Here is a 26,332-nt window from a genome sequence, read left to right as displayed (position 1 = left end):
CCTTGCAGCACTCACAGCAAGTGCTTCGGAGAATAAGCAGAGGAGCACGGATGAGGGTTACAGGCATGAAACCTGGAAGGTGCAGAGATGAGAGAAGGGCCAGAAAGGACGCAGCAAGACAAGTGGGAGAGTGGAGACAAGCAAGGGAAGGATTAAGCGAGGGACAGAGCAGGGGACAAGGGCATCGCCGCCATAAGAGGATACTACAAGCATGGACAGTACACAAGGCAGCTAACAGAGTGGGATCCAGATGGTCCATTGCCAGAGGAAGACATTTATTAAAGGGCCGTTGTGGGGCAAAGGAGGACACGGACTGCAGTGGATACCAGACACTTCCCAAACGAGGTCCTCAGTGGGGAGTATGGTGCAGAATCCACAGCTCTGTAGCAAATAGACTTGCAGCAGGAACCCTGGGCATTCAGACCCCTCCACCCCACACATCTTCGCAGCATCCCATGGCGCAGGGAGCCAACGGGTGCCTGGACTGCTGCCTATCTATCCACTCTGGGGATTGACTCTACTTTTCCACACAGACACCAGGCTGTGACCCAGAAAGGGGCTGATCAAAGGAGACACCAACAGATTAGAAAAGAAACCTTTATTCCCTGGTGGTCATTGGAAGGTACTTAAACAGCCGTGACGTGTAGTGTGTTCAAACCAACGGGCCCTTTGGAGTTTCACTGGCTGCAGCTCCAACCCTGACCAGCATCCCCTTAACTCCAGGCACCGGAAGTCCTCCCAGCAGCCCAGAACTTTGATCCCTCCCAGAACGTGCATGTCTCACACAGTCTCACCTTGGATTAGCCACATCCTCGCTGCGGGAGATGGGGGAGGCAGGATGTGACTAGCGACACCAGGCACTTCTGAGGCGTCTGGCCCAGAGCAAATCCAGCGAAGTTTCCTCTCCAGCCCCAGCTACGCCTTGGCCTCTGGGCAGGCCAAGGAAAACTCTGCTCCTGCCAAGGGCTTTAAGTGAATTAGTCGCCTTCAGTCCCAGGTCCAGTGTCCTGAATCCACGAGCTGCAGTCAAGGGGGTTTGAGTCCTGAAATGCGATAGTGGGGCCAAGCTGGCGCCTAACGGGGCCCTGCCTGGAGGTCCATCACAACTCGTCCTTTCCCTCTACACTCTGCCCGGGATCGTCCGTCGTGGCTGGCAGCTCTGCTTCCGGCCCCTTCACCTGAGACAAATCCAGCTCCTCTGTGTTGAAGAGCATCTTCACCAGGTCATCGGCCTGCACGCGCTCCTGCGGGGGAAGGGCAGATTAGAGCACGCTGCAAGAGCCAGCCCCCTGCTTTGCCCTTGTAGCACCGGGGAGGGGATCCCCAGGACATAACGGGATCACACCCCAAATGCAAGGGCATAGGACTCAGAGGGACCTCCTGGGTCAGTGAGTCCAGTCCCTGCTGTCGTAGCCACCCGTTCAGATAACCCCGTTCAGAAGCTTGGGAGCCTGCTCCAGAATCTCATTGCTCGGATGGATAGAAACCTCCTAATGTGCAGCCTGAGTTTACGCCTGGCCAGCCCATTTATTCTCGTGATGTTGTTCTTTAGCCTAAATGGCTCTTCACCCCACCTGGTGTAGTTATAGACACCAATCAGCTCCCCCTCAGCCTGTGTTTCAGGCTACCCAAGCCCTGCTCTTTCAGTCTGCTCCGTAAGATCGGCTCTCCATCCCCTTAAGCATCCCAGCAGCCCTTCTCTGCCTCACTCCAGCATGGATTCATCTTTCTAGCACATGGGAGACCAGAGCGCACACTGCTCCAGATGGGGTCTCACCAGTGCTTGGTCCAATGACATTAGAACTTCTCAACCTCTACCTAAAATACACCCCCTGCCACAGCCCAGGCTTGCCCTTGCTATTTTCACAGCCTGACACTTGCACAGCAGCTGCAGGGGGAAAGGCACGTCCCCGGGGATCTCACCCAGCTGTTTCCCATGCCCCAGAGCCCATTCCTCGAGGAAGGCAGGGGAGAGGAGGAGTGGGCAGACTGAGCATGTGCACAGCTGGGGGACAGGCGTGCGTGTGAGTGGAGAGGTACCGAGACAGGATGCCAATGCGGGGCAGTACTTACTCGTTCGCTGTGTCGCGGGTCCAGAGTGAACCACAGGGCGATGGCGCACCGCTGGCCCTTGGTCACGGCCTTCACCCCGTGAGGGTTCTCTGAGCCAGAGGAGAAGCCGACCGCACGCCCGCACTGCGGCTGCACCTCTGCCTGCAGGGGGCAGATGCACGGATTAGGAGCTCCTAGCCATCCAGGCAGCAGCGGGTAATGAGGGATGGGTGAGGTAAGAGCCAGCAGACAGGCCAGGCAATGGAGGAGCATGCTGTTCACTGGGATGGGTGTGCAAAAGGGGAGACAGGGCCCTGGGGGCCAGCTGGAGAGGGGATATTGGGGGGATTAGAGTCCCCAGTGCAGGGCAGAAGCATCCCACTGCAGAGGGGTGGCGGCAGGGGACTGTGCTCTTAGACCCTGCTGTGCAGTGGAAACTCCAGGCAACGCCGGGGAGTGGGGGCATCTGCCCAGGAAGTGGCTGGGACAGCCCAGGCCATATGCACTCGGCTCCCCAGCTCTCCTGGAGGTTCCATCTGCAGCCAGACTGAGCGATGCAGCACATGCTCTGCCACTGGTGGCTTCCCCTGTGGGGGAAGCTCCCCAGGCTCCTGGAGGCCATGGAGGCTAGCCTGGGAGTCAGATGCCGGGCATCGTGACAAGATGCAGCTCCCCCTCCGCCACAGGGATCACTCCTGCCCTGTACTGCAGCACAGCCCCCATTCTGCCCTTTGTGACATTGTCTAATTAACATATAACCATGCAAGTCATTAATGCACAATGCATAATTGCACAAATCTTATACAAAATATAACCCGTGGCCAGAAAGGGTTAAACAGCTTGCAGGCTAATTAGCCCAAAGCCGACCTTTAAAGACATGTTAGACATGGTAAGTAGGGCCATTCGATGGCTAGATAGGCTGGAACTTTGCAATGCAAACCTGTATCGTTAGAAGAGATACTAATTGTGTGTATCTGAGATGCTACCCATGTAAACAGACAGCTCCTGTCTGTCACTATAGCTACTAATTCCGAGATCAAAAGGGAATATTAACATTTAGATGAATCTTGGGTGAAATAATGTCATTGTCTATAGGTCTCTGAAGTTTGTGATAGACCGCCTAATGGATAAATTGCCCTATGTTAATTTGTGTAACTAATTACTGGTGTTTAGAAAACAGAAGGTTACATCCAAAGCCTACTGTTTACCCAGGACTGTACAGTCAAGTGGATGCTAGAACACTGTATATAAAGACCCTTGGGTTCTGATCCTGTTTGATCTGCTTAAGGTTTCCTGTAGGGGAAGCCTAAGCCACAAGGACTGAGATCCCACTGCTCACTGAAATATAAACATTGGACTATAACCTATGGACCATTTCTGAAAGAACTCCTTGCAACTGCAAAGCTCACTATCTCTGCTACGAATCCGAACCTCAAGAATTGAACTCATGTCTGTATGTATATTGATCTTTTAAACATACTCTCTCTCTCTTTTGTTTTTTAATACATTTTAGTTTAGTTAATAAGAATTGGCTGTAGCACGTGTTTGGGTAAGATCTGGAATATTCAGTAACCTGTGTCCAATCCTTTGGGATTAGTAGAACCTTTCCTTTTATATGATGAAATACAATTTTCAGAAATCTTCATCCTATTGACTTGGGTACCTGGATGGAGGCCTGAGGCAGGGTTACTTTGCAGTGGTCCCCAACCTTTTCATCTGGCAGGCGTCAGACGAAGGACCATGGCGGCGGTGGAGCATCTGCCGAAAAATCGCCTAATTTCGGCGGCATTTCGGCAGATGCTCAACCGCCGGCCAGGACACGGGCGCATTTAGATGCCCCTGCAGGCGCCATCTGCAGACACTGCGTTGGGGACCCCTGCTTTAAGGGAACTGTGTTGTTGGTTTCTGGATAACCAGTGAGGTACAAAAGAAGCTGTTTAGTACTGGCTGGGTAAATCTAAGTACTGAATTATTCACCAGCTTTGGGGTTTGTCTGCCCCATTCTTTGCAGTTCACCCTAATTGAGTGACCTTGGCTGGCTCCCCACTGGGACCCCGGTCACACCCCTCTGTAGAGGAGGCCCCATCCCACATCAGAGCATAGCCATCTCCATTTTCCAACCAGGGTAACAGCGGGAACGCTGCCTCCCAGCCCAGCCAGCTCTACATGCTGTGTGTGGCTCAGCAGGCCGGTCCCTGCGCTCAGCCCGGGGAGCCAGGGCGCCCTCTTGGCAGTGTAACAGTGGGGAGTTATTTCTGACCAGCTCCATGCACAGATGCTCGTAGTCCAGCGGACTGAGCTAATTCAGAATAAAGCATTCTGGAATCAAAGCATCCACAGAGGGAGTTAATTAGGAGTAGTTAATCCACTTTAAAGTCACACTCTACCTCATTCTGAATTAATTTTCACGAGTAGACAAGCTCTCAGGGTGAACCCCGAGTGTCAGCCACAGGCAGAGTGAGGCAGGAATTGGGGAGAGCAGAAACGAGTCGCCAACCTCTCCAGAGCTGCCCAAACTATGTGGTTGGGGCAGACAAGCTACTTACAGTCACAGTGGTGGCGTCCAGTTCGGTGAAGTAGAAAGCTCCTCCTTCGAAGTCCCCGTTGAGATACAGGATGGCACTAGAGCCAGACACAGAGCAGAGAAGGCATTCACTACCCAGCAGCCTAGGGCCTCAGCATGCCTCGCTCCACCCCCAGGCTCCCAGCCTTGCGAGGACTAGCCAGAGAAGAGACACCTACCGATCCCTCTCCCCATTTCCCAAGCAGGCAGTGAGCACAGCAGGGCGCCTCTCTGCAGCCCTGCTGCTAGGGCCTCTGAACGCCAGAGAGCTCTGGATCTTCCTTCACACACAACGTCTGGGAGCAGTTGTGGCCACACTTCTGATACTTAGTTACATGGACCTTGCTGAAGGGGGTGTGTTAGTCCCTTTAAGTGTGGGTCTCCTAGCCTGTCTGTCACTGGGGCTCGGTGCAGAATTCTGGGAAATGTAGTTCCCCAGTAGGGACTGAAAGGCCAGAGATCAGGTGACCAAGCAGAACCAGGCAGTTGTGGGATGAGGATGGGGACTCCTGTGAGTGTAGGCAGGCTGTGCCTTGAGCCAAGCACTGCTCGCATGGCTGTTACCTGTAGTCCCGGAAGGTGTACGCCGGCGGCTCCTTGACGCACACCATGGCCTCTGCGTTGAGGATGCAGTTATCCACGTGCACGGCGTGGCTGGAGTCTGTCCGGTCCACTTGCTTATCTGAGATGGAATGAAGCGTGGTTGGTTACAGAACCTGTCCTGAAACGGCAGGACGTCCGTCTATGGTCACCAACCCCTGCACCCCAGGGCGCTCACAGCAAGGATGCCCTCACCCCATGAGCCTCTCCCCTCACAATGCTCTGACCTGCAATTTTGGGGAGGCCAGAATTCAGTGGCAGCTGGCAAAGCTCTGGTCCCTTGTTCCCTAGGCCTATAGGGAGTGTTTTAGGGCTGCAACACCCCCACACCTACCCCATCATCTCAATGGGAGCTCATGATGCCAGTTCAAACAATGACATGTAATAACTATCCCACTGCTCACCCTAGCAAACACATCCAGCCAGTGCACTTTCCAGTGAGGTAGGATGCACTGGGGGATACTGGGAACGGCTGGCCAAGTTCCTGGGGTGGGGAACTAGGTTTCAAGCAACCCCCAGAATTCCAGTCACATCTGCCCCTGCCCATGGAACTCAGCACCTCCCTCCCACATTTTTAAAGGTATGTACATGTCGTTGGGCTCAGCACTGCAACAGCAAATCGATTTCGGAACCGAAGTCTCATGTTCCTTAGGAGCCTAAACCCACTGATAGGATTTTGGCTCAGTTCCTAAATCACTTTGGAAAGTGAGAGTCTCAGCTAGGCTCTGCAACACTGCGTGCAGCAACACCGCAATACATTTCACAATCTGGGCTAAGAGCGCTAAGTGCCTCTGAATGCTGGAAACCCCCCATCCAGCTGTCAACCCCCGGCCGCTGTTCTATGTGATGCTGTTATTTGCTGCCAGCAAACGGAGGCATTTTTTAATCGAAGCGGCTGTAAAATCAAGGGCTGAGTTCTGCAGAAGTGACGGGGTTCAGCTTGCCACAGAACAGGCAGAACCTTGGTGCTTGTCTAGGACACGTGACTGAAGCTCTGAGCAGTGACTATAACACGTCATCTCCCTTTCCCACTGCATAGTTCACTCCCCACGTTCTCTGGATTTAGCAATCAAGTTTGCACAGCTTCTTCCTCCTGTTAGCCCTGCAAAGCCAGCCCAGCCAATAGGGAGGAAGCTGGATTCTGTCCCCTCCTGCACAGCAGCAGAATAGTTCACTCAGTGCCAGTCACTTACACTTGGGCCAACCCACTGACACTCCCTGGGCTGCACAGGTGGCACCGAGGGCAGAATCCGTATTACGAGGCAGGTGTGAGACAGAGAGCCCACTGGAGAAGTGTTTGATGGTTGTGAAGGGAGTCCCCCTGGCAGCAGCTGTCCACAGGGCCGTGGGAGGAGAAGGAGGGGTTCTGCCACTAGCAGCAGCCTGACTCACAACCACCGGGAAGGGGGAAGCCCAAGGCCAGCAGCCCACTGAACAGGGGCAGGTGGAGCACGCCAGCTACTCACCTTCGATGGCTGTGCGGCACACCAGGTGAGAGTAGGAAAAATAGAGCGGGGTGTCCAGGCGGAAGTAGGACTCCATCACACGCCGCACCTTCTCTGTCACATTGTAGTAGAGCCGGGCGCTGTGCATGGACACCTTGCCCTCCTGCCCCAGCTACAGGGGGAGACAGAGAGCAGGAGCAGCGGTCAGGCGGCCTGGTTTCTTCCCCAGTGATCTCACCGGACTTTGTCCCCAGAGCCAGCAGTTTGGACTGGAGGGAAAGGCAGCAATGATAGAGACAGCTCTTCCTCTCTGCAATACAGGGGGGCACAAAGGGCGCCCCCCCTCCCCCTCCAGCTGATATGGGGGCAGTTCTGTAAACTCACCAATCGTTACTCTGGGGGCCTGAATGGGCTGGACACACCCTGGTGACTCCGCCATTCTCCGAACTGGGCTTCCTCGAGGGGCTCCCCAAATTTGTTTATGTCTCCAGTTCCTGCCCCATCCCTTCCAGCCGATCTCCCCCACGCTCCTCCCAGCCTTTCCCCAGTGCTAGCCACACTCTTCTCCCAACCTACGTCCAGAGCCTCCCCCCTCAGTCAAATGAGCAATCCTACCTTGAGGGCCTTATAGACCGTCACGCCATAGAAAGTCTCGCTGGGAGTGTGGGGGGAGGTTTTCCCACGATAGCCATCCCCAGCAGACGCGGCTGCCTGCAAAACCCAGGGTCAGATGTGAGACCCCCACGCTGCCGCCTGCTCCTGAGAGAAGGGCAGGGAGACAGGCCAAGCCCTCAGGGATCCTGAGCAGGCACGACGGGGCCAGAACCACCCCTCCCCAGTCTTTTCTGGGAGGCTTTTCCCTGGAAAGGGGCAGATGTGACGCCGAAGAGCACTGGGGCCTGGCCAGGCTAGAACCCGTAACATGGTCCCAGTGAAATAGTTTAGGGTCCCAGGCAAGGAGTTCAGATCCCGTCCCCCTGACACGCTGGTACATGCTGCAGATCCTCATTACCCTGAATCCAGCCTCCCAAGCCAAGCTCTCCCACACCCTGTCCTGGTGTCACTATCGCACCCCCTTCCTGCTCTGGTCAGAGGCCCCACCCTGCAGACACAGACCCTCCCCATACCGGCCTGAGACCCGTGGTAGCCAACGCCATGGGGGTGCAGTTATGCCCTGAGCTCGGTAACAGGACAATCCTGGCATGCAGGAGCCAATGGGGCAGAGGGACGGGACATTCCCCCCAGTCAGGCGGATAGGAGGGCTGCACTGGGGAACTAAAGTCCTGGCTTCAGGATTGCAGAACAAGATTGAATTTAATTCCTCTCTAGTAGTTCACTCTGGATTGTACTTTTAAATAGGTGACAGCCCCCCTCCCCAATGCTCTCCACACTCCAGCCCCATCCTCCCCTCCCAGGGTGACTCAAAGCAACCCCTTCCCTGCCCCTGCTCAACCTCAGCCCGCTCTCCCGCATCGCTTAGAGCTGTCCGTCTCCAGCCGCCATGCCAGCCTCTCCCCTCGCCTCCCCAGCCTCCGGGTGCTGGAACTTGCGATGAGCTACTCACATTGGTGAGTTTCTGCAGTTCCACACACTCCTCCTCGGAGATGACTCCGTCCACCACCACTCGCTGAGAGCCATTCAGCAGCCTGGAGTTCATGGTGACGCTGAGCCCATCGTACAGCAGGGGCCCACCTACAGGGCCAAGGAGCAACAGTGGAGTCGGGGAGCCCTCAGCCCGGGGGGTTGGAGGGGGGTCAGAGGGCACTGCCAGCACTGGCTGTGTGACACGTACAGAGGGTGGCAGGCACAAGAAGGGGAGATGCCATTTTGCCTCAGCCATAGGCCACCCCTTTGGTGGCACTGAACATCCTGCTCCTTGCTCAGAGCCCCCAGCTATGGAGCACACAGGAGTGACGGCCTGGCCGTCTGCTGGGGTCACATTTCACAACTCCCTCTCTTACCTTCCCGCACGAACTTGCTCATGTCCACAGAGTCTTTGGTTTTCTCCTCCACCAGAGTCTCTATCTCTTTCATCAGGTTGCCGATCTCCTCGGAGATTCGAGCCGCCGTCTCGCGCTCCACCCTGGACACAAAGAAGCTGTTGTGAGCTGCTCTCCAGCCTCTGGGGCGGACGTCTAAGTGATCAGCCAATTGGGAGATGGGCAGGGGGCTGGGGGCAGCAATCCTGAGGCCTCCACAGAGGGGGCAGAGACCAAGAGGTGCAGGGGAAGGAGATGAAGCTGTGGGATGGGTTCAACAGTCAGGCGGACAGGGCGGGCAGTGCCCCTGGCTGGGGGTTCAGCAGCCTGATGACATGCCCGTAACACCTTCCTGACGCGGTTCGTTCCAGCCCTAGCTCCCATGTTACACAGCATCCCCCAGAAACCCTTGCAGCCACTCCTGGAACCACCAGGCTCCCCTCCCCACCCCCCAGCTGCAGCAGATGGGTTTGGAGGATTCCAGCTGCAACCCGCACTAACAGAAACCCCCACGACAGCGATTCCACATGCCAGCAGTGGGAGCAAAGAGACGATGCTCCAGCCAGTGTCACTGAATGAGTTCTCACTTCTGCTTCTCACGCAGCCTCTTTGGGATCACCTCCTCTGGGGTCCACGTGTCCTAAAGACAGGAAAGAAACCAGAGATAAGGAACCTCATCCTTGCCCGAGACACCCCAGCCATGGCTCAGACACAAGGGTGCAGCCCTGGGCAGGGACAGACAGCAGTGCCATTGAAGAGCAATCAGCCCATCACAGCTTCCTCTCTTCCTACACAAATCCACCCCCCCAGCACAGCTCCTCCCCTTGGTGCCCCACAAAACCCACCCCCGAGCATTCAGTCTAAATCTGCCCACTTTGAGTTCCTGCAGGTGTGTCCAGTACCAGGCCAAGGGAGTTTCCACTCACCGGGTCCACAAATGGGATCCCAAAGGCATCGTAGCTGAAAAAGACCAGCTCCTTCTCCAGCAGACTGCGCTGGCGATACACCCGGATGTTCTGAAAGTGTGGGAGAGACAGATGGGTCAGAGCAGCCTACATGGGCTTTCCAACAGACAAGCTGGTCTGGCTAGTGCGGGAACCAGCAGCCATGAGACGAGCATTACAGAGAGCAACAGAATTCCAAAACTGGAGGTGTGGTGGGGATGAGAGTGCATGATTCTGCTATTCTATGCCACGTTTCAATCCCTCTCAATACACCTCAATCCAGCCCTGCAGCCTCCTGCTCTTCTAGTCCCGGGTCCCTATATAGCTCTGTCCATGGAGAACATTTCCAGTCTGAAAAACTTAGGGATGAGCGTTAACGCCAGGTTCAAAATGGAAAGCTGCTCTCACCCCTACCCACAGCCTCGCCATAAAACATCCCCCCTTTCCATTAACTCCTACTTTGTAATGGTAGCAAATAAAGTCAACAAATTGATTTGGCGAGATGTTTTTATGACAGGTGGGGCTGGCTGCACCATCACCACGTAAGCTGCCCAACATTCCCCATTATAAAATCCTGTTTTCATTTGCTTATCACTTTGCCGAACTTTAACCATCTGGGCCGAAACATCCCACACTGAATGTCTGCTTCAGGCTGGGTATTTTCCATTTCGGTCAGTTTGGCAGTTTCTGCAAACGAAACGCCTACACCACCAGCCAGGCCCTGATGTTTCAGAGGAAGGTGCAGAACCCCACACTGGATCAGCTCGCACCAACATGCCGACAGGATAGGCTTCTCCCTAGCCCTGCCAGTCAGTGATTGGCTGGTGCCCTGAGGCAGGAGGCTATCTTATGCTTATTCCTGGCTCACATAAGCACAGAAATCTGCAAAACCCTGCAGCCATTTTTACTGTGTTGCTGAGGCTGAGCTTTGACCAGGGGCTCTGTGTCCAGTCCCTTCAGCACCAACTGGAACGTACAAGCGGTGAATGAAGACGGCCAATTCTAATGCTAACCAGACTGCAGCCCGCCTGCCCTACAAATACCAATCCCAGGTCTGCAGATGCTGCTTCAACAGGCCTGGGAATCACGAGATGAGCCCAGCAAACTGGCAGAACTTGAGGAGTGGTTTTGCAGGGACAGACTGAAGATCACTCACTTCTCGGGGACCGATAGGTGCAGCCAGCCTTTCCCCAAGGACAGCCGTGTAGTAGGCCAAGTTCTGATTCATCACTTCATCATTAGGGAAGAAAAGCAAGTAGGTCTTGGCGCATTCAATGGCTTTCTCGTAATTCTCACCTGCAAAGAGAAATCAGCTCATTAAGAGAAGCTGTTCCTCTGTGCTCTGCAGGATGCCGGCAAGGAGGGGTACAGAACAGGAACGACGCTAGGGCACATTTCCAGCACAAGGACAGTCAGACTCAGATTTAGCACAGAGTCAGATTCAGACATAAGAACAGGCATGCTGGGTCAGACCAATGGTCCATCTCGCCCAGTCTCCTGTCTTCTGACAGTGTCAATGCCAGATATCTCAGAGGGGATAAACAGAACAATTATCAAGAGATCCAAACCCTGTCATCCACTCCCAGCTTCTGGCAGTCAGAGGCTAGGGAAACCCTGAGCATTGGGTTGCATCCCTGTCCATTTTGGCTAATAGTCACTGATGGACCCATCATCCATGAACTTACCTAGTTCCAATTCCCTGCAGTGAGAAACTTTGGTGTTCAAACCCTTTTCTCTCTGAAGACTAGGACTGGTTACTCACTCATGTTCAGTCTTATCATAAGAACATAAGAATGGCCGTACTGGGTCAGACCAAGGGTCCATCTAGCCCAGTATCCTGTCTACTGACAGTGGCCAATGCCAGGTGCCCCAGAGGGAGGGAACCTAACAGGTAATGACCAAGTGATCTCTCTCCCGCCATCCATGTCCATCCTCTGACAAACAGAGGCTAGGGACACCCTTCCCTACCCATCCTGGCTAATATCCATTAACAGACTTAACCTCCATGAATGTATCCAGTTCTCTTTTAAACGCTGTTATAGTCCTACCCTTCACAACCTCCTCAGGCAAGGAGTTCCACAGGTTGACTGTGTGCTGCATGAAGAAGAACTTCCTTTTATTTGTTTTAAACCTGCTGCCCATTAATTTCATTTGGTGGCCCCTAGTTCTTGTATTATGGGAACAAGTAAATAACTTTTCCTTATTTACTTTCTCTACATCACTCATGATTTTATAGACCTCTATCATATCCCCCCCTTAGTCTCCTCTTTTCCAAGCTGAAAAGTCCTAGCCTCTTTAATCTCTCCTCATATGGGACCTATTTGATTTCCAACATTTATCTTTTGTTTCCCGGTTTCACAATCATGGGGAGCAATTTTTCCCTGCACTGCAGAAGAACAGCCATGAGAAATGGCTCTGAAGCACAGCTGTAATAGTAACTGCAACACCTGCTATAACCCAGCCAGTAGGTGAAACAAGGGGGGTTTCCCTTACACTTTTTAATGGATATCACTTATTCTCAGAAATACAAGGGTCATGGTGTCAGACCTGGCCAGTGCTGTAAATAAATAAAAAATAAATTAATGGAGATATACCAATCTCCTAGAACTGGAAGGGACCCCAAAGGGTCATTGAGTCCAGCCCCCTGCCTTCACTAGCAGGACCAAAAACTGATTTTGCCCCAGATCCCTAAGTGGCCCCCTCAAGGATTGAACTCACAACCCTGGGTTTAGCAGGCCAAAGCTCAAATCCCTCCCCCGCAAGTGATGAGAAACTGGCTCTGCAGTAGGAACTGTCCTGGATGCTCTGGAAACAGGGAGATCTCTCCTCTCAGCTCGTCATTCCGCTCTGACTACTTCTACATCAGGCAAAGCCTCTCTTCCAAGTAGCCAGAGGCAGGATCTCCCTGCGCAGGGCTGGTTGACTCACAATCCTTCGCTGATGTACTTCGTAACTCCAGTAAAGCACAAACTGGGAAGATGGATCAAGAGCACAAACCAGTTTGGAAATCACAAAAGGGAGCAGAGGGAGCTCGGAATAATATAAGAACTCCGAGAAATGAGATCTGGTCTGTGCTGCAACCAGCTAGTGTGAAATCATGCACCTCTTGTATAGGTGAAGAGAGAAGAGCGAGTCTGGCATCTTCCCTACTCCTCCCGGGCCTGGCCAATCTGCTTCGGACACAGCAGAGTTCACCTGATTTCAGAGGAATGAGCCCTGGAAACAACACCTCCCTCAGGCCTGGAAGGAGCTTTCAGAGAATTGTAGTGTGAGTCCACAGCAGGATGGGAAAGGCTCAAAAGCATGTTGGCATTTGGTAAGAGCCTTTGCAACAGGGCGTAGCAGGGCCCCTCTTGGTCCTGCCTCTGCTCTGCTCCAAAAACCACTCAGAGGCCTTCCGACTCAGCAATCACCGGTGCAGTTTATTTACAGGGTGCAATCCACCACCTTCGTACCAGTTACAGCTTGGGGGGGTTCAGCCTTAGGGTCTTCTCGGTCTCTGCAGGCAGGCAGGAAGGAAGAACTACCAATCTCCCTTCACTCTCTGGCTTCCCGCCCTGCTTCCTTCCTCTGGGCCTGATACAGCCCCAGGCTAATCAGACTGTCTGCTGTTTCCCCTTTGCCAATCAGGCACAGGTTTTTCTAGCCAGCTCCACTTTATCTCCTGAAATTGGAGCTGGGGTGACAGAGGGCCGGCTCAGCAGTTCCCGTTCAGGCCACTGTCACAGCCATAGGCGGCAAGTGTGGAAGTAGGGAAAGAATTAACAAGGATTTGAAGGGGATTTTAATGCATGTCAGTCAGTTAGCAAGAGTCAAGCTAATAGTTAGCAAGAGTTAGGCCAGCTGTAACCCTAATGACGTGAGGCCTGTAGAAGCGAGGATGGTGTGAGGCAGAGGGAAAGAACTGTGTAAAAAGTTTGGTTATCAGACCTTGCAACTGATAACCAAATATGTAGACTGGTGTCTTCTAGGAGTGAGAAAAATAAGATAGCAGGATGGCTTATGTATAAACAAAATGCAGTTGTTGCTCATTATTGTCTGTATTATTGCTAGTTATTGTCTGTAACAAAGGTATAAATGCTTGCTGTAATTGTTTACTAGTTGAGAGACCCGTCCGGGACTGGGGCAACCCTGTGTCCTAGGGCACTTCCTCCCTCTATTGTAATAACTAGAGAAAGAATAAAGTATTTGATTTTGCTGCACCCAAACGAAAAGCGAGAACTGAGTTTTTCTCCGACACAGGTTATATACACCTGCGGTGCCCGGGCTCCAGGAATATTCAGGGCTGGGGGCCCTCCTCCAGCAATATTTGGAGCTGGGTCTCTCCCCCGGCCCTGCCTGGATCGGGCCCCGGCCCCCACAGGCCTCCTCGCCCCGCCGCGTCCCTGCCTGGAGCAGGTCCCAGCCCCCGCCTGCCACCCCCCCCCGTGTGCCCTCCCCGCCACGCCGCGTCTCTGCCTGACAAAAAGCAGCTGCGCCTCTCCCCTGCCTGCTCTGTGCTGCCAGAGATCGGCTCCCGGCAGAACTGCTGTCTGCTGCCGCAGGGTCCTAGCGCCTGCCCTCTATTAATGGCAAGGCAGGCTGCCCTTACCCTGAGCCTCTCCAATGCCCCAAACCCTCAGCCCCAGCCAGAGCCCTCATCCCCTCGCACCCTAATCCTCAGCCCCAGCCCTGAGCACCCCTGCATCATGAACCCTTCATCCCCCTGCACCCTAATCCTCAGCCCCAGCCCTGAGCCCCCCCGCAGCATGAACCCCTCATCCTCAGCCCCAACCCTCATCCCTCTGCACCCTAATCCTCTGCCCCAGTCCTGAGCCTCCCCCCCGCAGCATGAACCCCTCATCCCCAGCCAGAACCCTCATCCCCTCGCACCCTAATCCTCTGCCCCAGCACTGAGCCCCCCCACATCATGAACCCCTCATCCTCAGCCCCACAGCCCTCACCCCACACCCCAACCCTCTGCCCTGAGCCCCCTCCTGCATCATGAACACCTCAGCACCAGCCAGAGCCCTCATCCCCCCGCACCCTAATCCTCTGCCCCAGCCCTGAGCCCCCTCCTGCATCATGAATCCCTCATCCTCAGCCCCACAGCCCTCACCCCTGTACTCCCTCCTATCCGCAAACTCCCTCCCAAGAAGGTGCACCCCCTCCCCCTTCCCACATAGCCCTTCCCAACCCCAAACTCTATCCCAAAGCCTGCACCCTTCACCCCCTCCTGCACACCCACCCCCTGCCCCAGCCCAGAGCCTGCACCCAGCACCTAAACTCCATCCCAAAGCCTGCACCCTGCACCTCTCCTGCACCCTAATCCCCAGCCTAGGATCTGCACCCCAGACCTCCCCCTCCGAGCCCCCTCCCAGAGCCTTAGGCAGGTGGGGGCGGAGTTTGGGGGGCGGAGTTGGGGGCCGGGTTCTGGGCACCACCAAAATTTCTACAAACTTGCCACCCATGGTCACAGCCTTGTTTTGGGTCTGCAAGGGGTGACCATACCCTGTGCAACTCAGGTTTGTGACGGTCCCACTGCCCATGTGTGAGGAGGGGGCATGGGGTGATGGGAGGGAGACCCTAGAAGCAGCCCCAGTTAAGCAGGAGAATGTAGCATTGCTCCCATAGCCAGCGTGGCCAAGAAAAAGAGCCAGACACACAGACTTAAGCTCCACTGCGTGTGGAAGGCTTTGGCGAGCACCTTTACCAGATGCCCGGCTCTTCCACTCCCACCTGACAGTTTTGCTCAAAGTTCAACAGGAACAAAATATTGACAAGTGTCTGTTTTGTGATGGGAACATCCCTGGGCCTTTGCTACTCCCATGTCTATCGTGCTGCAACAGCCACTGAGTCGCTGGAGTCTGCACCTGGGGAGGGGAGCCCCCTGCTCAGAGCTGCCAGAACTTCACCACTCTGAAAACAGCTGCAGCTTCCTTCTTGGGATGGCAGCCAGACACCTACCAGCCTAGCGGAAAAGAAACCACACCACCTGCTGGAGACAAAGAACTATGTGCCAGGAAGCAATGAAATCACTCAGTTCTCATCTGCTGACAGGGAGGAACTAAATGAAAGCACCTGGTTGGAGGCTGCAAGCAGGAAATAAATCAGATACTGGGAAGAGAGAAATGGGAAGACATGAAGGTCCCAATACCCTGGGATGGGAGCATACCAGGAGCATGGACAGTTAGCACAGAGCTAGGAGACAGGTAATGGATGTTACCAAAGCAAGGAGAAGGATACTGGACTCAGAGGCTCACCCCATCTCCACATCATCAGGCATCACTGCTGCAGGCCTACTAGTTTTCACACTTGGAATATGCGTCTAAGTACTATTTCTAAGCAGTGCACAGAGAGACCTAACGCGTTCCATTATGATCTTCCATTTTCAGTCCCTTACAACTCTGACAAACTAATAATTTGAGCCGAAGTTTTCCAGGTTTCATTTCTTCCTCGGGTTGACTTTGTTCTGGAAAGTTTATGCAGAAGCTGAGAGGCAGTTCAGCTGTTTCCTAGGAGGAGGATAGTGAAAAATAGGCAGTTTTGCCAATGTTAAAAAAAAAAAATTTCGGACTGTTTTCTGAATAGTGGTAATGCCTCTTTGGTTCGGAGCAGGTGCTTAAATGCTGACAGGGACCAGGTAGGTGCCTTTCACTATCTCCACAAAACCTATCCAGATTCGGCCAATGTATAAGCCTCAGAAAATCATTTGCATGTACACAGCAGAACTTGTTCGACATTTGGCCCTTAATTTTCGGAATGTTCCAGTTGTGCTGGGCCTGACACCAGGCCTACTTAAGCCTCCTGCAACCAGCAAACACAATGAGCTAGTGCACCAAGTGGGATATGTACGAGAGAGGATGATCCTCCTCCAGCTGCTACTGCTACTTTCCTTCCCCAAAATACCCTTTGGCCAAGTGAGGTTTGCTGGGTTAGGAGACCATGAGTTCTAGTCTGACCTTTCCCACTGACTGACGTTAATAACTTGGAACTTCACAGCTTTTCAGAAGTGTAGGGGTAAGTATAATTTCTCCCAATTTACGGATGAGATAACCCAGTATCAGACACTGCACCAGGAACAGAACCCGAGTTTTAAATATGGCAGAGCTGGGTCTGCCAAACGTAGAAATGCCACCTCAGGCCGAATTTACCAAACCTGTGACTCTAGGTCAGTATCGTGGAGCGGGTTGGCTGGGACACCACCACAGAGGCGAGGCCGCCAGGGCAATGTTTGGGAAGGGTTAGGAAACAAAACCAAACAAATACTAACCTAACTCGCAAGTGCTATGTATGTCTCTGTATATTGTGCTAGTCTCAGCCTGTCCGTTTGCTGGGACTGGAAGGGCCCATCTCACGCCCTTGCTTTGTCCAGCACCCTGCATGAGGGATCATCGCAATCCCGATCGGGGCCTCTAGGTGCTACCGTAATCCAGATCCGGAACATTGATCTCAGGGTTAGGGCGCTGCACTGGAAGCCAGGAGAACTATGTTGTATTCCTGGTTCTGTATGAAGTTGGGCAAGTCACTTAGACCAACGTTTTCTGGGTGCGCAGCTGGAGACGCCTAGGGTGCCATTTCTCAGAGGGGCTCAGTGCACATCCAGAATCAGTGGACACTTGGCCTTAGTCTCTCTGAGCCTCAGTTCGCCAACTGTAACGCTCCTCTGCTATTCTCACCCGGGTACTGAAGATAAACGCGTGAATGTCTGTGAGCTGTTCAGATACTACAGTTACAAGTGCAATAGAAAAGCCCGGGAAGGAATAAAAGATTCCGTAGTCAGTGCAGCATCTGGATAATGAGTAGAAAATAAGTCCTGGGGCTGCACATTGCAGGCCAAGCAACAGAAAAAAATACTGAACAGCTGCCTCGTTCCCTTGCACCATCCCTCTGGGCACTGAATGATGCGAGGGCACTGTGGGAAAACATATGAACTAGTGTAATTTACGGTTCTATCATAACATATGTACATAAAGGGGCAGAGCACATTGCCTGGACAACAGTAACTCTGGTGTTTCCTAACTTCTCAGTGCCTGACTCTGCAACACTGATAATCTTCTTCTAAGGTAGTTCTTTTGTGTGGACTCTTGTACCCTCTGCTATCTGTGCAAAAGAAAGAGGGACGAAGACAGCTAAATTGTGTGCCAGTGACCCCAAGAACCCTAATGTCCGGGCTTCCCAAGCATCACAGAAATAAGAGAAATGCTTCTTACTGTTGTAATAGGCAAACTGCAGGTAGTTGAAGTGGGATGGAAGGAAATCCTCAATGGGCTTCTCCCGGCCCGGCTGGGAGGCTAGTTCTGTAACACAGCTCTGCTTACAGCTTAGCAGCTGCACGTAATGATCTGGGAGAGAAAGACAGCACATTTTATGGGTCAGGAGAGATGTGTACCAGAGCAGCATTCTTCAGCCAGGAGGGGGCTTCACTCAGGCATTACCTTCATTAGAACCAAGAAAATAGGCTTGGGAATTTAAATCCCCATTAGCTCAACCTTAGCACAGACTCTCGAGCCATCAACCCCCCATCTCGCTGGTGGAAAGTGCCCCAGAAATCTGACCTGATAGCCAAAAACATTCAAAGAGAAAGCTACAGCAGTAAGTACAGTATGCAGGGGCTCGAGGCAGGCAGTCCCTGTGCTACACGCCAGCTGGTTACCCCGGTGCACACACCCGTAATGGCCTGGACCAGGTCAGCATTGTATTCCAGGTAGTTGTAGCCTTCGTAATCGTAGGGCCCCTCGCAGAGAGCTCGACATTCAGTGTCAGCTACAAAATATTCCTCCAGGGCCTTCTCCAGATGCAGAATGGCTGGTTGTGGCTGCTCCTCTGTGTAGAACTTCACACCCAGGCGGAACTCGTGCTGCAAAGAGCCAGGAGGAAAGTGAACCCAGGCCCCAGCCAGACACATTCCACTGTGGGTGCAGTTCAGCACTGTCCCCCCAGTATCTCGCCCACCCTCTAATCACTGGGGCCCAGGGGCAGTAGATTGTGGCTGCCCAACTTCAGAGGGTCCCTCAATAAAAGAGATCTCCAAGCAGATGGCAGGCTGAATACATACCACACAGACCATGGGGCCAGAGGACAGATGCTCTTTCAACAACAGATTAATACAGCCTTCAAAAGCAACTGCTCTGTCAGAGAGGGGGTTAGTCTACTGTGGCCAATAATGCTACCCAGGGCTCTCATCTTTCATGCATTTGTTTGGGCCAAGGTCAATACATGGTCCGTTAGGCATGTAACATTTTGGCTCTTTCCCATGATGTGTCTGAGTGTTTGAGGAGGGAATAGAGGGAGAGAAATCCCCCCACCCCAATATTTGCTGCTGGAAATTTCACAGTTAAAATCAATCCATCCATCCAGTTCCACATTTCAGGTATTCCCAAAGATGAAGAGCTCTCTGGCTCTGTGCACTGGGATGGGCTCTCAATTCAGCACAGTGTCACAGGAATGGTGCACTTCCACGCTGCTCCACGTGGGAGAATTCTGCTCTCCCCAAAGGCCCCTTTACTGGTGCCCCCGGCACGTGGCCACTTCACTGCACATACAGCACAGCTCTTTTAGCCAGCCAGCCAGGCCATTGAGCTCTTGTCCCATATGCCTTTCCCCTGTCCAGTCGCACCCCTGAATCTCATGCGTCGGTGACAATGCAGGCTGGATGGTTTAGGATCCCTGGTTCCAGGGCTTCTCCATTATTTTAAATTAATTACCATCCATTTTTAAATTCTACCAGTTAGAAAAACACCTAGAGTTTTACTATCTGTGAGGATGCACCAGAAGTGCCCAGTCCCCTCCATATTCATTGGCTAGATGCAGAATCTGACACAGCAGGGTAGTCAGGAGGGAATTGGGGGTAGGATACCAGGCTGTTGCCTCCTCCTGTCATGTGAGCCCCTTTGCTACAAACTCATAGCCAAGGCCAGAGCGAGACAATCACAGCCCCTGCTCTCGAACCTTAGGGGTGGCCTGCTAAGGAAGTGATTTTGACACATGGGCTTGGGTTCCTTACGACGTGGGCCCTTCCCTGAAAGGTTGCTTCCCCCATCTCCTCCCGAAACACTCACAAGTACTGATAAGATCAGGTTTGATCTTCCTTGGCTGTCCCGGAGGGCTTCACCTGAGCTGAAGGGCAGGGGAGTCAAATCTTTAACTGTGACATCCTTTTTCTACAGTGTTCACTGGGTGTTGGTAGTTAAATAGGTGTTTAAAAATAGCAAAAGACCTGAAAAGTTTTACAACACTGACAAAATCCTTTACTTCTCAATCACTCAGCTTTCACCTCCCTGTCCTGTACGATGTCACTGTTTCACTTGGTCTCCATCATCAGACAGGACCTGAACTTCTACCACAGAAGCAGAACTCTCCCCCCAGCCTCTTTACCTGTCATAAACCAGCGAATAGGACACCCTTTTTATTCCATCATTTGTAGCCATTGCAGGTCAGCTCCAGAGGCCACCCGCCCTGCAGGTGCTGAGGGAGACTTTGCTCATTCATACTCTCCAAACAGACTTTGAGTGCCCAAGGAAATGATGGTGCTGGGCTGGTGGGTGAGGGTGGAAGCCCTGACCCTGAGGGAACACTTGGGGGAGGAGGGTTCTTCTTACCATATGGGGCTTGGCCTCCAGGTCTGTGAAGTCCGACTCTTTGACTCCTGCCATCATCTGGTAATACTCCAGGTTCTGCCTCATCTCCACGTGGTCGGGGTTCCCCATAAAGAAGGTATGAGCAGCAGCCACAGCCTTATCGATCTTGTGGATCTAAGCAAAAAAACACGAGGAAAAGTGAGACTGAAGCCTGGACTCCTCGCCACACAGGGATGGTGTACTCGGCACCCTGGGAACATGTTACTATATCAGCACGGTGCAGGTCTCAACCACTTCTCTCTTGTTGACAGAACAAGGAGTAATGGTCTCAAGTTGCAGTGAGGGAGGTTTAGGTTGGATATTAGGAAAAACTTTTTCACTAGGAGGGTGGTGAAGCACTGGAATGGGTTCCCTAGGGAGGTGGTGGAATCTCCTTCCTTAGAGGTTTTTAAGGTCAGGCTTGACAAAGCCCTGGCTGGCAGGGGCGGCTCTAGGCATTTTGCCGCCCCAAGCACGGCAGGCAGGCTGCCTTTGGCGGCTTGCCTGCAGGAGGTTCCCGGTCCTGCGGATTTGGCGGCAGCCTGCGAGAGGTCTGCCAAAGCCGCGGGACCAGCGGACCCTCCGAAGGCATGCCGCCGAAGGCAGCCTTCCTGCTGCCCTCGCGGCGACCGGCAGAGCGCCCCCCCGCAGCTTGCCGCCCCAAGCACGCTGCCCCTGCTGGCTGGGATGATTTAGTTGGGTTTGGTCCTGCTTTGAGCAGGGGTTTGGACTAGACACCTCCTGAGGTCCCTTCCAATCCTGATATTCTACGATTCTATGGATTTGCCTAACTCCATCCAGCCATAGTCCCTGTCTCCACAGCACACCCCAATTCAGCCACTCTCCACAGGCCCTGTGCATGCCCACACCAGGTTAACAACAGGACTAGTAACCTCATAGCACCTGACCCTTCCCTAATAAAAAAAAATGCCATTTCACTGTACCCACCAGAACTCCAATTCAGGTCTCTTATTCCCACCATCCTAGGGGGCCCTCGGTGTGGTCTGTGTGGCAGCACTGAATTGGGGCAGGAATAATCACTGCTGGTTGATAGAGATCACGCTGGATAAACTGAGCGCTGCCTCGCATCCGTGCTTCATGCTGCAGTCACAATTAAAGAGGCAGTGGGGATCTCTTACTATTAGTTTCCCTGAGGTTAGAGAAACATTCCCCACTCGCAAATAACAATATAGCCCGGGACAGCCACACGGTGTGGGAAGCAGCACTTCAATGGAGCAGTTCCTGGTTTTAATGGGTCTGTGGTTTGTTTTGCTTTGTCTCACTGACTCTTTGGGGCAAGGGAACACAACCCTACGGAGGATTTCAAATGTTTGAGTTGGGGCAACAACCCGAACTGCACCATAACTAAGTTGCTTAGAAATGAATCCATCACAAAACAGCAAAAAAGAGCAAAAGCACGTTTTTGTAAAGGTCACAGGTCAACTTTACAAGGAGACCCACAGCTTGAGAACACAAATAAACCACCCAGTGAATTCGGGATGATGCGTAATGCTGAAGAGTGAAAATCCCACACTGCTCTGGGGGAATGCTAGGACCAGACAAGCTTAATCTACTGGGGAAAGCAGCTGGCTTCTTCAACTGCTTGTGTAGTAAAACCACAGGAGAACATCCCCTCAAGACAATTTGTGTGGAAAACTGTACCAGCCCAGCCAGTCCCTGCCGACTCACCAGGAAGACTCACCAGGAACGTCTCCCAGACCCAGACTGAATGAAACATCACAAACTGCCTGTGTCACAGCTGGATGTCATTACTCACTAACCAAAATACTAAGCCTCTCTCCTCCCCAGCTCTCCATACACACCTTATACCTTACATCAGTCTAAAAAATTATTTTCTTTTGTGTTCCACAGAACCCTAGGCTGGGGGCTGCTACTGCATTAGCTAAACCCAGCTGTTTGAAAGTCTGGCTGTCTTGCAGGGACAGCACAAAATTTCAACTAAGATCACTGGTTCACTCCCAGGTTTTGGGAGGCTTTGTCCATGCGTCCTTATTTTGGAGTGGAAGGATGGTTTTGAGGTTAAAGCACTGAATTGGGACTCAGGAGATCTGAGTTCAGTTCCTGGCTCTGCCACAGACTCCCTGTATAACCTCAGGCAAATCTCTGGGCCTCATTCCCCCATCTGTACAAGGGGAATAATAATCTTTCCTGTCTCTCACCCATTATGTCTCTTTAGATTGCAAGATCTTTAAGGCAGGGACTGTCTCTTATTATGTATAGTATGTACAGCACCTAGCATAATGGGGCTCTGATCTTGAATGGGGCCTCTAGGAGTGATGGTTAAGGCTGCGTCTGGGCTGCCTGAGCAGATCAAGCAGCCCCTGCACCAACTGCACTGGCTGCTGCTGGGGCAGTGTGTGTGTGGGAGGGGTGGTGCTTACCTGGGGCTCCCCAGAAGCGGCAGGCATGTCCCTGCAGCCCCAAGATGGCGGAGCCAGGAGGGGCTCTGTGCACTGTCCCCCGGCCAAAAGCACCGCCCCCACAGCTCCCATTGGCTGTGGTTCCCAGCCAATGGGAGCTGTGGAGCTGGAACTCATGGCGGGGGGCAGCACTCCAGAGCCCCCCAGCCTTTCATCCCCCTAGGAGCTGCAGGGACACGCGGAGCTGGGTAGGGAGCCTGCTAGCTCCGCCGCCCAGCCCCCATTCCCCCAGCAGGGGTCCCGGGCCGCGTGCTGCCACCCCCTCAGCACCAGCAGTGGTCCCGGGCCATGTGCTGCTGCCCACCTCCCCCCCAGCACCTGGAGAGGGTCCTGGGCCATCCCCTCAGCACCTCTGGCCCACCCCCCCAGAGCACCCTCAGCCCCAGTTTTAGGTAGGGGTATATAGTACAAATCATGGACAGGTCACGGGTTGTGAATTTTTGTTTACCGCCCATGACCTGTCCATGACTTTTACTAAAAATACCCATGACTAAAACGTAGCCTTAGCGATGGTCATTCAAATGATAATTAACAAGAGTTTCCCAAGGGAAAACATCCCCCTTTTCCCTTCCCCTGGGGCAGGGGGAGAAAGAAATAGAGAAGACATCATGTGTGACAGATGTCAGGCATGTTGTTTAATGCAGGTCTGGAAGACACTCAGACACTGCCCTGATAGGTTCAGTATAAAAACCTGAACAGGATATACAGGGCAGTAGTGGAAGCCCAGACTCTTAAGTTATTGAAAATTGGACTAGACAAAGTCCAGAATGCACCATACAGACCGATCCTATGCTGGCAGGGGCTGAACAGGCCTTTTTCATTTCTGCCTTCTGAGATTCTATGAATTGCACCTTATCCCAATAGTTTAATTTTCATGAGAATTTAGAGGGCCCATCCAGGTGAAATCTAATCAATAAAAAAAACAAAACAAAACACTGTGGAATAGTTTCAGGTTCTGCATCTACCAAAGCTGCTCTGCCAAACTTGTAGTTTTTTAATCTACATTTTTCCATTTAAAAATATTTTCTCTTCTCTCTTGCTCTGTGAAAAACAAGTAAAGAGAGACACCAACGAAGTATAGAGCGGAGAGTGAAACTGTTAAATGCACAAAGTAAACAAACTGAAAAACAAATATGTTTTCCTCTCATTGCCTTCAGTATTTGATTTTAGCTGTTACTTGTAATGCCAATAGGTAAAAACTATTCAAACAGTAGTGTGATTACATTGACATTTAAATCAACCTGACCCAGTATTTTTTTAAAGCCTCCTAGGGGGGCAAAGCAGAGATAAAAGTGTCTGTGGCCCACTATTCTTGGGCTACAGGAGAGTCTCTGTGTCACAGAGTTAATGTGATCATTGATGCAATACAAAGCTTCCCGAGGGGATTGAGACCCCAAGAATATTCTTTGCAGGTATTTCCTTTAAGTGCCCAGTGGGGCACATTGTTAGCGCTAACGTTAGTTACCACTAAAATACCGATCTAATGGGTGTAAACACTTACACGTCTCAGTAAGGTCACTGAATGGGACAAAGACACACCAGCGGCAAGGAAGAGTGTACAAAGGGGCCAGTTTTTTCACTTTTCTGACTACAACTGCACTTGACATCAGCTCTGAAACACGAGACCCTTGTGGATAGCTTTACACTGGGCATGAAAGATGATACAGCCCCCAGCTCACTACGTGGCATTCCAGCTTCTGAAGAAGGGAGGAGGAGAATAGAGGGGGCTGGACTTTCTGCTGCAGGAAAAGGAGGGGAGACATCTGGAAGCAACTGGGACTGCACATGTGGCATAAACTCCATTGCCCTGCCCTGGGATGGGAGGAGCAGCGAGAGGGGAGGATGGAAAGCTCCTAGATTGGATTCTGTTACATGTGCTGAACTGGGGAAAAGGAAATGTGTAAATACAAAGCAAGGCACAAAAGGAGTTAGGGGGAATGTCCATTTCCATGTGGCACCCAGGTGATGCTGGGGCCAGAGACCTGGCACTGCCCCCATCATCTACCCTACCAGTCACAGCACAATACTTGCCTGTAGCTAACTCCCAGAGAGCGCCCTTCTGCCCATCTCTAGTGTTATCTCATGCTCTCACTGATCCCTCATGCACTTCCTTGAGTCACAGACTGCACCTTCCCCAGCACCCTTCCCACAGCCTCTCTTCTTGCACCATCCTGTTCCCCCTCCAGATGCAGCTGCCTCCCTTCCTAGCACCATCCAGCACCCCCGCCTAATACAACTGCTGGCAAGCCCTCCCCAAGGAGAAATGTGCCTACATTAAGAGCAGCACATGGCTCCTCTGGATTGGTACCCAAGGAAAGGACGAATGGATCTGCATGCTGTCCATTTTGACCCTCGTTAAGAGGGCCAAGGTGGGTGAGGTAATACCTTTTTTTGGACCAACTTCTGTTGGTGGGAGAGCCAAGCTTACACAGAGCTCTTCCTCAGGTCTGGGAAACGCACACAGTCACAGCTAGATACAAGGGCAACAGATTGTTTAGAATAATTTGTGAACACATATTTCAAGGGACCATTCTTCCCAGATTCAGCCCAGCCCAGTATGGACAGTTCTGCGTGTGCACCATCAGCGTGGAATAGGCATTGGCTTTCAGCTGGGCCATGGCTTAGCAAAATGCTCAGCACCACTGCCACATAGGAGTGACTGCACTGGACGGTGTCCGATGTGGACAGACTCCCTTCCTTATTAGGGGGCAGCAGACAGACCAGATATGGTCCTGTAACTTTTCAGTCTCACACTGAAATGAGCTCCTGCAGTTGGTAACAGGTCTGATCTGCAGACAAGGTCATTTCTCAACCCCAAACGTCCTAGTGGCTGCAAACGGCCCCCACGCTGCCTGCTGTAGCTGGTGAGTGAAGTGTGAGTGTCCAGCTTTTGGAGCCCATGTGCACCACAATGCAGAGAGCATGGAGACCCTGCCTCCCAGGGGATGCTGCACTTTGATTTCCCCTGCGATTTATCTAACTAGAGCAGAGCACTGGACACCTGAGACAGAGCTCCACCCATGGTCTTCCATTTCACCTGCTCTCAACCTCACCTGGGGTTCCCAGCCCCACCACTGGGCCCCAGCCAGCCCCTCCCTACATCCTCTGAATCTGCCTGGATCCACTTGGAAACAGCCCCCCTGTAGAGACACGGGGACCCAGGGCTCTCCCTTGTTCCCTGGGGGCTCCTCCATCCCCAGCCAGGCCTGCTCTGTCTCCCTCCCCGGGTCCAGGCTCGCCCCCGGGCCCCTCACCTTGAAGTAGGCCACCTGCAGGTAGTTGTAGGGGCTGCGCTTGCGGAACTCGAGCTCCAGCTCCTCGCTGAGCAGGTAGCGGGACGGGGCGCTGGGGGCGCAGGCCCGCAGGCAGGCCGCGCGGCGCAGCAGCTGCCGGAAGAAGAGGAGGTCGCGCAGGGCGGGCGGCGGGCCCGGCTCCCCCGCGGACCAGGCGGTGCTGTTGGCGCAGCGCAGACGGCAGCGCACGAGCTGGGAGCGCAACGCCCCCCGGGCCCGCAGCGCCCGCTCCATGTGCAGGATCACGGCGGGCCAGTCCCCGCGCGCGTACGCCTCGGAGCCGGCGGCGAACAGCGCGTCGGGCGGCTCGGCCGGCTCCGGGGGCTCCGCCGCGCACGGCGCCAGCAGCAGCAGGAGCAGCGCGGCCAGCGCCATGGCCGAGCGGGGAGAGACAGACAGGACCGGCGGCAGAGCCCC

General features: G+C 53.2%; 1 protein-coding gene across 1 annotated transcript; it reads right to left on the bottom strand.

Annotated features, from left to right (window-relative positions):
- Nucleotides 1–583: 583 nt before the first annotated feature.
- On the bottom strand, nucleotides 584–26,306 carry P3H1 (prolyl 3-hydroxylase 1). Its single transcript, XM_044996369.1, has 15 exons — nucleotides 25,877–26,306; nucleotides 20,164–20,316; nucleotides 18,233–18,422; nucleotides 17,776–17,907; nucleotides 10,740–10,879; nucleotides 9,566–9,655; nucleotides 9,227–9,279; nucleotides 8,622–8,743; nucleotides 8,225–8,352; nucleotides 7,276–7,371; nucleotides 6,682–6,832; nucleotides 5,180–5,297; nucleotides 4,599–4,674; nucleotides 2,074–2,214; nucleotides 584–1,244 (listed from the first exon to the last, which is right to left on the bottom strand). Exons 1-15 carry the CDS (start codon nucleotides 26,288–26,290, stop codon nucleotides 1,101–1,103), a joined length of 2,148 nt encoding a protein of 715 aa, XP_044852304.1. The 5' UTR covers nucleotides 26,291–26,306; the 3' UTR covers nucleotides 584–1,100.
- Nucleotides 26,307–26,332: the final 26 nt, after the last annotated feature.

The sequence above is a fragment of the Mauremys mutica genome, chromosome 21 (genome assembly GCF_020497125.1).
Source record: "Mauremys mutica isolate MM-2020 ecotype Southern chromosome 21, ASM2049712v1, whole genome shotgun sequence".
Taxonomy (NCBI): Eukaryota; Metazoa; Chordata; order Testudines; family Geoemydidae; genus Mauremys; species Mauremys mutica.
This window is presented reverse-complemented; position numbering and strand designations above follow the sequence as displayed.

Coding starts and splice junctions, on each gene's coding strand:
- P3H1 (XM_044996369.1), bottom strand. CDS start 26,290: ATGGCGCTGGCCGCGCTGCTCCTGCTGCTGCTGGCGCCGTGCGCGGCG. Junction 8,744..9,226: donor AGGCTGCGTGAGAAGCAGAA/GTGAGAACTCAT, acceptor CTTTGTGTCCAG/GGTGGAGCGCGAGACGGCGG. Junction 7,372..8,224: donor AACTGCAGAAACTCACCAAT/GTGAGTAGCTCA, acceptor TGGGTTTTGCAG/GCAGCCGCGTCTGCTGGGGA.